This window comes from Rhamphochromis sp. 'chilingali', assembly GCF_963969265.1.
Source record: "Rhamphochromis sp. 'chilingali' genome assembly, chromosome: 12".
NCBI classification, from domain to species: Eukaryota; Metazoa; Chordata; class Actinopteri; order Cichliformes; family Cichlidae; genus Rhamphochromis; species Rhamphochromis sp. 'chilingali'.
Genome location: NC_137939.1, coordinates 20,052,711 through 20,065,686, shown reverse-complemented (window position 1 = coordinate 20,065,686; position 12,976 = coordinate 20,052,711). Strand labels below are relative to the sequence as shown.

At 39.1% G+C, this 12,976-nt stretch overlaps 1 protein-coding gene across 3 annotated transcripts in view; it reads left to right on the top strand.

The window, feature by feature from the left end:
- Window positions 1-571: 571 nt before the first annotated feature.
- The window catches only part of dnmt3ba (DNA (cytosine-5-)-methyltransferase 3 beta, duplicate a), a 26,087-nt gene continuing 13,682 nt past the window's right edge, over window positions 572-12,976 (top strand). The window contains exons 1-9 of one of the 3 annotated variants that reach the window (XM_080898583.1): window positions 572-726; window positions 4,912-5,037; window positions 5,703-5,848; window positions 6,343-6,508; window positions 6,628-8,333; window positions 9,960-10,080; window positions 11,049-11,105; window positions 11,232-11,287; window positions 11,617-11,766. In XM_080898583.1, coding sequence (XP_080754709.1) covers window positions 4,923-5,037; window positions 5,703-5,848; window positions 6,343-6,508; window positions 6,628-8,333; window positions 9,960-10,080; window positions 11,049-11,105; window positions 11,232-11,287; window positions 11,617-11,766 — 2,517 coding nt within the window. In that variant the 5' untranslated portion in view covers window positions 572-726; window positions 4,912-4,922. Of the gene's footprint in view, window positions 727-3,656; window positions 3,721-4,911; window positions 5,038-5,702; window positions 5,849-6,342; window positions 6,509-6,627; window positions 8,334-9,959; window positions 10,081-11,048; window positions 11,106-11,231; window positions 11,288-11,616; window positions 11,767-12,976 lie in introns of those variants that run through there. The other 2 variants (XM_080898582.1, XM_080898584.1) reach the window with 2 other exon arrangements.

The window sequence follows — 12,976 nt, the reverse complement described above, 5'->3', positions numbered from 1 at the left end:
GTTTCAGATATTTTTTTAAACCTCTGTTAGAGTTGTTAGTTATTTATTTTTAAAGAGAACACGTCAAATAGGTATGTGTAACAGTTCACAACATTTCCACTGTCACTGCAGTTATAAATAAACATAATGAAAACCTAATCGTTGATGTTTGCTAGCATACTCATTTTGTCGGTCACATCGGTTTTTTCGGACAGCTCGTTGGATTTTGACCTTGAGGACGGTTATTCCTAAATTGACCTAGAGTTGTAGGAAAATTGTGCTACTTTAAAGTAGGTAGGGTTCAGTGATGTTGGCCTGAATTGTTTGGTTACACTGGCCATCGGGTATAGCTAGCGAGCCTTAATTTGACGAAGCAACAAAGGAGATCGAAGAGCCGAGACCAGCATTCTTGTTTTTTTTTTAATCGTACTTTATTTTCCTGTGGGGAAGGCTAGGTCTAAGTTTAACTTTAGGTGGGGATAGTTATTTTAGCGCACAGGGCGGTGTTCGCTAGGTACTGCTATGGCGTCCAATTTCGAACAATTATAATCCTCCGCGCTTTGCTCGGCCTGTGCTAGGCGCTAGTGTTGACGTTAAAGTCGGAAAAGACTATCCAGACCCGTTGATAGGGTCTAGCCGGGACTGCCTATCTGTGGCTGGCCAATGGACGACCAACAGGGCAGGTCTACATGTGAAGAATATGCTGAAGAAAGCGCTGTGAGTCTGTGCTTACTGGGAACGGTGGAGGTAAGTTACCCGTAATTTGTTTTATTTATACAAAAACACGCCGTTTCCGTTCTTTTCGGACCTTACCGAACAAAGAGGTTAGGGCTCTTAGTGTCTTTATTGTCTCGGTTTTTGGAAATCCAGCACTCTGGCTCCTCATAACACAAAGACCGGCTTGAACCATCCCAAGGAAACACCAGCTTGGAGGTTTTTGACTTCCTATCAGAGCTCAAATTTCCTCCGATTAGATTTTCTTAATTCCGGTTAATGTAGTCACACTCGGTTGTAATTGCATTTTCCTTACACCTGTGTGTGATTGTAACTTATTTCCTAACCATTTGCTACAATAAAACAAAACAATGAGCCAGCCTCTGGTGCAGTACGATGCATGCTTAGCCAAAATGTTAGAAAACAAATCCAGACTACTGAACCGAAAGCCGGTCAGCCTGTTAGTCACAACACGACTATATTTGCTTTCCGAGTGCATAAAGCGAAAGTAAGAGGATTGCACGTTAAAGCTCAAGTTTCTCAGACTGAAAGTTTTCTGCATTGGGTCGTTCGCGGGGAAAAAAAATGGACAACAACGCGAGACTTCTATACATTGAAGAAAAGGAGGGGTGGGGGGAGCATCAGCAGCAACATGGCTCAAATGTCCAGCAGCACTCAGCTTGTACATCGTTTACCGTTTGAATGTACACACGACAAGATGAAAACAATTAAATGTAAACGTGAGGAAAGCCTCAGATTCTATCTTCCACAGACAGACAATAGGAAGATTAGTCAGCTAATCAAGTAGCTTGGTCTCACTCACTGCCCCCTCCTTCCCTGTCTGTCATCAAGGGTTAAACACCAGCTATGGCACTAACATGACATGATGAAAGTTTTCTTTTTTAAGAAGAACAAACCTGAGATCACCGCACAGACCATATGTTAGTAGTATATAAATAATTTAGCTGAAATGATACATGATGTACAAATACAAACAAAAACAGTGTTACAAATAATATATTACAAAGTATATACTACAAAGAATCAATGATAAAGAAAATAGGCTGTTGTTCTCTCTGTAGTGCTTTGTTGCATTTTTTATAAATGCATTAAAAAGCAGTGAATTAAAACAACAAAGATCTTACTAGGTTCTGCACCTGTTTAGATATTAAACAAGGGGTGTGTATAACTTTCCAGGAATTTTTATTATGGTAAGATAGTTTCAGGTAAAACTAAGCTGCAGCTTGTGAGTTAACATCAGCGATGGATTTAAAGGGGCAAGCAGTAATTTCTCACGGTTATTAATTTGAAAAAGGGATTCTGTACTTATAAATATACATAGTGTGTAAATATATCTTCCAACATGCAGTCAAAACTTAATTAATCTGTTAAAAAGGCATGGTGTTTTACATATGTGGCTAGAGACTGGCCACATATTTAGTATATCAAAGGCAAAGAGAAGTCGTAGCTGTTCCTATGTCATGGAGGGTTATTAACATTTTTGTTGCACCATCAGACTCAAGGTAATGGAAAGATCATACCTATGTTTTTCATTGGAGATGGGATATCCTTAGAAAGTCTCATTGTCTTCCTCCTCACCTTAAACCTCACCTTCTTAACTGAAGTCACTGCTCAACACAAAAACATGCTCATTTATTATCGATATTGTCACAACTACTTTTTATCAGGTAATCAGAATGTGTCCGTACCGTCTTTGGATAGCTGACAAATCCTGCTAAAAAAACAGATGGTTATAAGCTAACATTATGGTAGTTAATGTTTCATTACATGCTCATATCGCATGAAGTTTATTTTTTAATTAGTGTTAGAGTCCCGTAATGTTAGATCCACTTCAAAAATAGTTTAACTAACACTGACTAACAGCAGCTAATGACAGCAAAAAAGCAGCGTTTACCATCATTTCAGCAAATCTTCAACATCTCATGTCAGTATCACTGTCATTGGTCACTAGTGAGCTTCTGACTCACTGACCTGTGTCAGATTCCTTTCACCAAGTTTTATAGCCTCCTATTGAGTAAATAAGAGTGGAGACCTTTCACCCAACATTTTCCATACTTTAGTAGAAACAAGATGGGCATAGATACAGTCTAAAATCATTTTTAAAAAAATCTCTTGTTCTACAACAGCCACTGTAGCTAGGATTATGCACTTTAATTTGGAAGGGTAAGAAAAGAGAAATGTTGACTGCATTTTGCAATCTATTGACATCTAGCGGAGTGCTTCCGCTCCAGTGTTCCGACATCGGGCTTCCAATTTAACTAGAACCTAGCATGATCTTGGGCTCATGATGTCACCAATGCAGTCCATTATTCAACAAAGAAACTACTTATGCACCAGACAATGAAGTGTCATAGTAAAACAATATGGCATTAAAACTACTTAATGTCTGAATCGCTTTTATTTTTTAAGATTCACTGTGTAATTAAGTAGAACTACCTGGTAGAGCATGCACGTATATTAAGTAAATATTAAGTACTGTGTACAACTTTACGCTTTATAAATGTGTATGCAGTGTTATGTTATGAAATTATGAAATAAAAATTTAAACTGATTTACATAACTGAAAAACCAAAGTCTTCATAATCTGTTAGCATCTACCTTTGTTTTGGTTTTGCGTGAACAACATGGCGGCGGGCGACATCCCAGAATGCATTGCGATTTCCGATTTCCAGTAGTAGATTGAAGGATAATCACAAGATCATCGTCCTGTGTGCTCAAGTTGTAAAACCACTATCTTGGGCTCAATACATATGCGTTGTTCGTTAATTGTAGTTGAGGTTAGGTTTCGTTCATAACACGTCTGTTCTCATGATGTGTTAAGTGGCCCTAGTTTTTGTTTTTCCCAAAAGTCTTAAGCTCATTAGCGTCAGCGGTCCGTCACAGTGGGAGTAGGTTATCACTTTTTAGCAATGATTGAAAGCCACGTGACACGGTCACCCTCTCACCCTTGTGTGTAGATGACGTTGTTGCACGCTGGCCCCGTGTTGTGTGTTGATTGTATTGTAGGTAAGAAAACGAGTCAGTTGTATAAAATGTTACTGTGCATACCTACTGCTGTCAAAGCAAAGTCTGTTTTACATGAATATTAAATATTGTGCGCCGTGTCTCTTGTTATGACCGGGTCATTCAGACTTTCGCCTTGTTGAAAGTGGAGGGTCGGACTTTGAGGGGAAAGTGAGCTCATTCAAACACGAAGCCGACATGTTCAGCTGCAGTCAGATTAAATGAAATGACTGCATCTTCGGATAGGCTTAAAATTGACTTAACAGTGTGCTCCAACAGACACGTCTCTACAATCGAGACGTCCTACCGACAAAAACATGGCGAGAAGCAAAGCATTCACGAAACATTTGTGCGCCTTCTGTCGCTGCGGCTACCCCCACTAACGGCTAACTTGCTAATTTAGCTAGCGGCTAAGTTATCCGGTAGCCCTAAAGAGGTGTAGGAAAAAGTAACTTCTACTTTTTTTAACGACTGGTCTATAGAGGTAATAAAACTGCTTGAAACAACCAAAGATCAAGTAAACAAACAGAAATGGCAACAAGTATCTGAGCAGAGAAGAAACAACTGTAGAAAGTTTTCTGCAGTCACATGATCATCTTTTTAAAATGTATTGTAATCCAAAAGATCCTGTTACAGCTCCCCGGAATTGAGGCAAACAGCCTCTAACAAAATAGCTTAAGTAGGATAAAGTGCAGTCTGACAACACATGTATTTTAAAAATTGAAGGTAAAGTAAACACGAAGTGAAAGAATATATTTAAATAATTATAAAGTAATATAGTTATGATATAATGAAGCAAAATATCTCATAAAACAATGGAAATTTAAAATAAATATTGTACTTTTAGAATCAACAGTAAAGTCAGAAGATTAAAAGGACACATATGTATCACATTGTGCCTATTAATATGTTTTTGTTGTTGTTGTTTTTAAGAAATCTTATTCTCTGGAAGGAATACTTCTGCTAAACTCTCCTGTAGCTTTAAGCTCGTGATTCTTTGAGTTCCATGTCTCTGTCTTATTACGTCTCTGGTTTTACTTATGGTATATGGTAAATGTGTATATAGAAAGAATATAAGGATTATAGCCATGAAATACTATAACAGTTTTAGTTTTGGCGCGCTAATCTTTGTGTGTTAATATTCTCTCTGGCTTTATCCAAATGTATTTTGTGTTTTTTGTTTTGTTTTTCTAGAGAGCTGCAAGATGGAGAGCACAGTGGTCAGGACCTCAGACTCCTCAACTGATAAATATTTTTATTTGAAATGGATCAACAGTCTCCTGAAGACAAACTTCAAAAATGTGGAGGAGATGGGTTCAGGTGATTCATCAGTATGAATAGTCCAATATATTTCTATGCATCTGGCTTAGCCCACTTTAATAACCTTCAACACGATATCACAGCAAAATGTAATAGATGTGCCGTTTCACCGTGTCCATTCCACACTTTGCCTTTCCAAAAAACGTGAAATAGACATGCATGCAGAAGTTCCATTACTGCATGCAGAAATTGCGTTACCAGTAGGTGGAGAGAAAAGCCTCGAAGTCGGTAATGAACAAAAAATGTGTTAAGTACATTCCAATTACTGGAAACAAATAAGCTCTGCAGCTTATATGTATTTATGTGTAAGTGTGTTAATAATGGACTGGCGTGACTTTTACACATTTTGCCGCGGTACTGGGTTGCAACATTAATCTTAGACTTTAGATTAAGTCTAAGTGCAAATGAGAGACTGAACAGCTCTGTAACCCCGCCAAGCTTTTACTGGCCTTAAGTTAAACTGCTTATGTCATATTTTGAAGCAACTCCAGAGAACACAGTGTACATGTATTGGTTACTGAGATGCTGATGATAAAGTGTTGTTCATTAAATAAAAATAGCCTGTTTCTGCTAGAATAACTGCTGTGGACCATGTAGTTTTTAAAAAAAACAAACAACGATTCTCCCTCTGTTAACATAACTTGTCTATGTGTGTGATCTGATAGGTGCGTGCCACTGTCAGATGATGGACTGTGTTTTTCCTGGATCTATTGACATGAGCAAGGTGAAGTTTGATGCACAAAGTGAGGACGACTGTAAGCACAATTTCAGACTACTCCATGAGGCCTTCAGCACAAATGGTATCACAAAGGTAGGTATGCATTAGTTCTCTACTAGAATAGCATTAAAGTGTCTTAGCTCATGCATTTGTTTTAATACATTTTGTTATTAATTTCTCATTGTCATTACCTATTAATGTCTTTACACTGTGTCTACAAATCAGCAAGTCATCACTACTTTCTTACCTAAATTTCTTTGCACTCTGCTTACAAATTTAAAATTTATATATGCAGAAATATTGAAGGTCTAGCTTTCCAAAAATGTCAAGATACACATTTACTAAATTCTTATCATATTATATCTGTAACATAAAATATTTTTTAAAACTGTTAATTTATTCATTCTTGTGCCACAAACATCAATAGTTTTAATAATAATAATAATAATTACTAGCTATGAAAGAAATGTGCAATTCCTTGTAAGTATAACAGTGGATATATGTCTTTTGAAGAAAACTTTATTCAGTAATGAGTTTTACAATATAGTGTTTATAAATGTTATTTTGTCTTCTTTGTCCTGATACAGAAAATTCCAGTTGAGAAGCTCATAAAAGGGGATTTTAACAGCAACATTAAGTTCCTCAAGTGGTTCAAGGGCTTCTACGCAGAAAATGTGAAAAGTAATGATTATGACGCTGTGAAAGCTCGTGACAGCTGTGATATCAGCCCTATTTTGGTGTCTCCTAAGTCAGGTAATTGTCATGCAAGATTTTCTTTCACTTTGGTAAAGGAATAAGTCTCTGTAATGTGTTTTGAGGACCACAGTTATAGGACATCTGCTGTGATGTTTTTGTTTTCTCTGTTTTACCAGAGAGATCTAAAGAGTCTGACACGGAGGAAAACAGCAAAACGACTAAAAGGTTTCCTTACAGCGAGAAGTGGAATGATGTTTTTGCTTGGGCTGAGCGCAGTTCTCGCGGAGACAACTATACCTACTGTTCCTCCTGTGGTACTGACCTTAGCACTATTAACAAAGGCTTTTTTGAACTTAAGCGCCATGTGGAAACAACCAAACACAGGAAAAGGGCTGCGAAGAAAAGATGTGGTGCAAGAACACAGGTCACTGAGTCGCTGCCTTGCAGTGATGAAGCTGTCCAGTTTATTTACAATCACTGTTACACTGGATCTGCTAAAGGTCAGCAGGGATATAGACATTTTGCGCGTTGTAAGCTGGGATCACAGTACCCCAAAGATATCATATCTGCCTGCGAAAACACTCCTTACTGTTTATACATTTATGGAGGGGTACCTGTAGGAAAAGATGAAGCAGTCTCTGTGTTGCTTGTTGGGTTTTTTGATGTTGAAGCCTCTAGTCGCTGCATCAGATTTCTGGATGCTCTTCAGGCAGGGGACGGTGCAGGAGATCAGTCTGCAGCAGCAGTTGTGGATAGCTTGAAGAAATTTGGGCTATCCACTGATAATCTCGCTGCTGTTTATCTAACTGGCAATGGTTCAGCCACAGAGGAAATCTGTTCTAAACTCAGGGAACTCAACGCAAACATCGTAACCTTAGGAGGCCTGTACACCATCGCTGATGCTGCTTGTCGTGCTGCCATCAAGGAGCTCTCCAATCAGGTTCAAGAACTGATGGTAGACCTCCATGAACACTACTCTGCCTGCTCTACAAAGAATGAAAACCTCAAAGATCTTTTTGACTCGGATGTCAGCAATGACAGCGCATCGCTTCACACCAACACCAGCTGCTTTAGAGTTTGTCTGTTGGTCACAAAAATATTGGAAATGTGGACCGATCTCACACTGTACTTTAGTTCTTGCAATGAAGATGAGAAGACTAAGTCCATCTGTTCTCAGCTTAATGATCCCAAAGTTAAGGCAATGTTTATGTTCCTGCAGCAGGCCTTAGAGCCTCTGCACAGTTTTCAGAGGAAAACACAGGAAGCTTTTGGTACTAATATTGAGCTTATTCTAGAAGAAGCCAATAGTCTGATTTCCATTTACACCTCCTACTTCCTCAGTCCACAGGCTGCTGATCGTTTCCTCATTGAACGTGATGTCCAAATTCTTAAGAACAAGAATTTCCACCTGCCAAGCTCTGAAGTCTGTCTGGGTAAAAAAACTGTGGAAGACTTTCTGAAAACATCTGAAGCTGCTGAGGCACTGCCACTATTACAGGAGGATGTATTATCATTTTATATTGCACTCACTGGTTGTATCGCAGAGGAGCTGCCTTTAAATGACTCAGTGCTGAAGGGCATCGCTCAGCTGCTGAACTCACAGAGCAGGCTGAAAGTGACAGAGGAAACAGTCGGGGAGCTGGGCACCAAGCTGGGAATCTGCAACTTCCCTGAGGAAGTCAAACAGCTCACGAATGAATTCCTTGAGTATCAGAAGGCTCAGGAGGGAGAGGCCGAGGATGGAGGGAAGGGCAGCGCAGCTGTGGTTTCACTGGAAAACATACTGAATGACACCAAGCCAGCCTCAATCTTCAGGAAGCTTCTTTTGATCCTTTTGTCTTTCCCATGTCCTCCGCTGGATGCGCAGCAGGTTTTTACTCAGGTATGTGAATGTTTAGTCAGTTAAGTTTGTTCATATAGACATTTACACACAACAAATGTTAACGAAGTTCTGCACAACAAGTAAACATGAATCAGTTGAAAAAGTATATGTGATTAAGAAAAAATGGTGGATTGCTTCCTGTGGGTTTAGGGTAAGAGTTGGTGTCTCAAGGGATGATTTTGAATATCTCAAGGTCCTGTTTACAGTGATGTGAAAGCAACTGAATGGCACACTGGTGCTGCACCCACTTTACCTGTGCACCACTGCAGTAATGCGGGTGTTGTACCTGTTGTTGTGGTGAAGGTAGAGCTGGCCTGTGATTATAAGCTCTGGGTTGTGACAGAATAAAGTAGCAAATAGAAATGGCTGAAATGAGTTTCACCTCAAACTATTTATAGGTATATTTAAAAACAGCAAACACTGACCAGAGATCAGAGTAAAAATATCACATATAGCTGGACTCTCTGGAATTAGTTGGTGTGGGATTGATAATGGTATTACTGGTGTTAAATCAAACATGGGGTGTATGGCAGTTGTTAGAGATGATATTTAATCAAGTTTGATCTTTTTGTTAGAGCTTCCTTTAACATATCAAAGGAAATCTTAATTTCCTATCAGCTCTGCTACAAATCCTTCCAGTAGCCTGAGTGACAGGATATTTACTCAAGTAGAGTAGGAAAGTAAACAGATGAACAGAAGGCAACTGAGGGAGATACCTGTCCAAAGACAGGGCAAGATTAGTGTTCTGATACGCAATAAAAATGTCCAGCCGTAGCAGAAATAATCATGCGGGATCTACATGCAGGCAAAGAGGTTTGACAGGTTCTCTGGGTGCAGAAGTTTCAATTTTGAAAGGCATATGGTGAGAAGAGTTTAGAGCACAAATTTGAATATCACAGAGATGCAAATGAAACGATAAAACATCAGTCCAATGTGTGGCCCCATTCACGAGTGGGGCCTTTGACCAAAAAAAAACTGTTGAAATGGTAAAATCCCCAAGAATTAAAACGGTATCAAATCAAACTAAGGTTTGATTCAGAGGAGTAGAATCACTGCTCCTTTGAAACAAAAGGACTCAGCCATGCATCTGATCAGGAGGAAGCCTCCATTTGGAGGTTTCCAGACAAACTGGGAGGAGATCCCAGGGTAGAGCCAGAATTCTGAGGAGAGATTATAGCTTGTGTGGCTCAGGAATGCTTCTGGATAGCCCAGAAGGAACTGAAAAACATAGCGGTGGAAAAGATAAATTGATAAATTGAAGAGAAATAAATTAGTGCTGTAAGCGTTAATCTTGTTAAAATGACATTAACGCCATAACTGCAATAACACAGCAAATCTCTGTTAACGAGTTGCTGCGGATCGCCTCGTGGGTGGGGCTGGGCGGCATCAACGTGTTAGTACGATGCATTGACAGCTGATAACATTATTTTAACTAGATTAACGCTGACAGCATTAAAATAAATAAAAGTTAAGAATTAGGAGGGAAATATCTGGGTTAAAAGGGCCTATAAACAAAACCTTTATTATGCCAGCATAACAATGTCATACTGGAATAATAAAGGTGCAAAATTTACTCGTTTCCTTTTAATTTTTTCCACTTGGTGCTGTCTTTATGTTGTTTTTAAGGCCTTGGAGAATGATCATGTTTGTGGAGTCTCTGACAGTGAAGCCTTAACAGAAAGTGAGTTGGATGTTACGTCTGACACTTTCTCTGACAGCAGCAAGAACTATCAAGTTCGCACACGAGGTAAGAGGAGCGTGTTAAATTTCCACCTAATTTGAGTTTTAAATGATAACCTCATAAACAAATAACCTTTCATGCATGAGATGATCATAATCATTTGCTTAATTTGTGGAGTTTAGCAGGAATGAAAGAGGTCTTAAAATACATCAAAACATACAGTGTGGAAAGTATGGAGAGTGCCTGCAGTGGATACTTTTTCCCCACATTTGGTTTCACTTCAGCTCTTCGTATGTTTAACTTCCCTGTTCTCTCTGGTAGACTGGTGGACATACAAAGAACAAACAAGAGTAATCCACAAACCGGTTTTACAACATACAGTGGGGCAAAAAGTATTTAGTCAGCCACCGATTATGCAAGTTCCCCCACTTAAAATGATGACAGAGGGCGGTAATTTGCACCAGAGGTACACTTCAACTGTGAGAGTCAGAATGTGAAAAAAAATCCATGAATTCACATGGTAGGATTTGTAAAGAATTTACCTAATTACCTAATTTACATATGAATGACTAGACAATTTAGCTTCCACTTGGCTGAAGCTAAAGCCTAGCTAAACACCTACCAGCCATTTGGCTGGAAGGCGGGTTTTAAAGGTAGAAAGGTAGAAGGCTGGGCACTGCTGCTCTCGGGGGACTCTAAGTGTTAAATACTTTTTTGCCCCATTGTATTTCTGATATGGTCTCCAGGGAGCTGGGTGGAGATGTATTATAAGGAAAAAACAAATGAGCATTCCCCCTTATTTTGAACTCTTCTGATCTGGTATCAAAGCAGACTGGACCTTTCTAGCATTTACAAATACAGCTGGTGTCCAGACACGGTGCCTCACTAATAGTTGAAACAATCAAACAACATCAACAACACTAAAGTTTTGATGTAATTCTTTTCCAACTGCAGCTTTGAGATGATCTGATTTAAATGTAAAAGAAGTTGAGTGGGAGTGATTGCATATTTAACTCTGCGCATTCATGTTCTAGGTCAGAATGGCCTTCCTTTGAAAGTGAAACCATGTGAAGTCCGCCTTACAAAAATAGGTAAAGGGAAAAAAACTTTACAGTTCTAGCTGCCTGATGTACAACATTTTAAAATATCATGTTGTTTATTTTGTAGATTGAAAGCAGTGCACTAAAAAAAACAATAATATAATACTGTTTCTAAAGAGCCAGGTGATGGATATGAAAATAAACTTGGAGTGAATGGTGCCTTATGGAAAGAGGTAAAAGATTTTTTTTTCTCTCTGTTAATCCTCTGCTTTCTGATCTACTGCTCTAAAACATTTTAGACTTATGGGCAGATGATATGGCTATTCAGCCTTTGAATGGTAAATTATGTGAAGTTTAAAATGTGACATAATAGCTGAACGTTTTATTTTTGCATTTCTCTCTTAAGTCCCTGTCATGTACTAACACCCTGTTGCCCTTCATAGTTTCCAAAATGAGGAAGATGAAGTGGAGTTTGCCTATATGAGGGCGTGTATGTGCGTGTGTTTTGGTTAACATTTGCATGTGCATGTTTTTTGTGTGTAATGAGTATGCTGTCTCTCAGGGGACCATTAGGGGGAATTTTGGCTGGGAGAGCAGCTTGCGCCAGAAGCCAAAGACCCGTACAGTGTTTCAGGCTGGTGATAACACCTGGTCCAAACCCGTAGGTCTTGATAAGGACAGCAAAAATGAACTGGGGTCCCAAGATGATGTGGTAGGTGTACTCGAGTATACTACCAAAATACCACTGGGCCATAAAATGCTAGAATTTAAAAGTGAACAAAAAAAAAAAAAAAAAAAACTTTGAGCTTCCTGATTTTAAAATTTCAAAAGTAATAAAACATCAGACATTAGTTGACAAAAATATCTACTTGAGTAAGAGCGAAATTATCTGAATATTGATAATATTGAATAAAAAATGTTCCCGCTTGAACAAGGAGTTGATCGTCTTCTAATCTGAAATGTGAGCGTCTTCCTTTTTAATGTGCTGAAGGAATGATACAAATCTGCTTCAAACTGCATCCTTAAGTTAATTTTGCTTGTTCGATTTCTGCTGGTGTCTTGTAGATGCTTAATTACCTCAGAGATCTGTGCGTTAGATACATGCGGTGTTACTATTGACAGAGCAGGGAAGCTAAGCCGGTGGCAGTATGACTAGCACATTTGTCTCCCATTGGTCCGCCGTAAAAGTTTACCTACGCTCTGCATGTCAGAACTTGCAAAAAATGCTCCTTTCCACTTTCAGCTTTCTGAGAATGGGCCTTTGACAACAGGAAACGGGACATGACCACGAAAATTACAGGAACAACAAATTCATGGTAGCTTCCATCCAGAGACAATAGCCAAAAGATGGCAATAAATTACAGGATGAATGTAAACAGAGAGTATGAGATCCTTTATGGGAAAACCACTCCCGATATTCTAGAAAATGGATCCCTTTTCTTATTAGTGCCAGCTAACTAGATGTCTTGTTATGGACCTCCTTACCTTGCTTATACTGATACACGCCCATGATTGGTCTCATGTTCCTGACTTTGTTCAAATTGCTTAATTCAAAGACATAGATAGGAATTCAGTATGCATGTTATTGTTAGGGGATTTTGGCCAGAAAAGTTGTTAGGCCTGGCTGCTTAAACTGTTCTGGTGCATAGTGGGGGCAGAAGTAGAGCTGTGTAAATGCAGCTTTTATTACTTCTGTGCGGACACGGCTGATTGTGAGATTATGGTGGGGCACTTGGAAATTCATTTCCCACCTTCAGCATGAAGATATAATTTTCTTCTTTTTTCAGCTGCTCCTTTTAGGAGTCACCACAGATCATCTGCTTCCATCTCACTTTATCCCTAGCTTCGTCTGTCATCTTGCTCTTTTCCTCCTGCCTGGCAGCTCCAGCTTCAACATCCTTTGTCCAGCATATCCACTATCC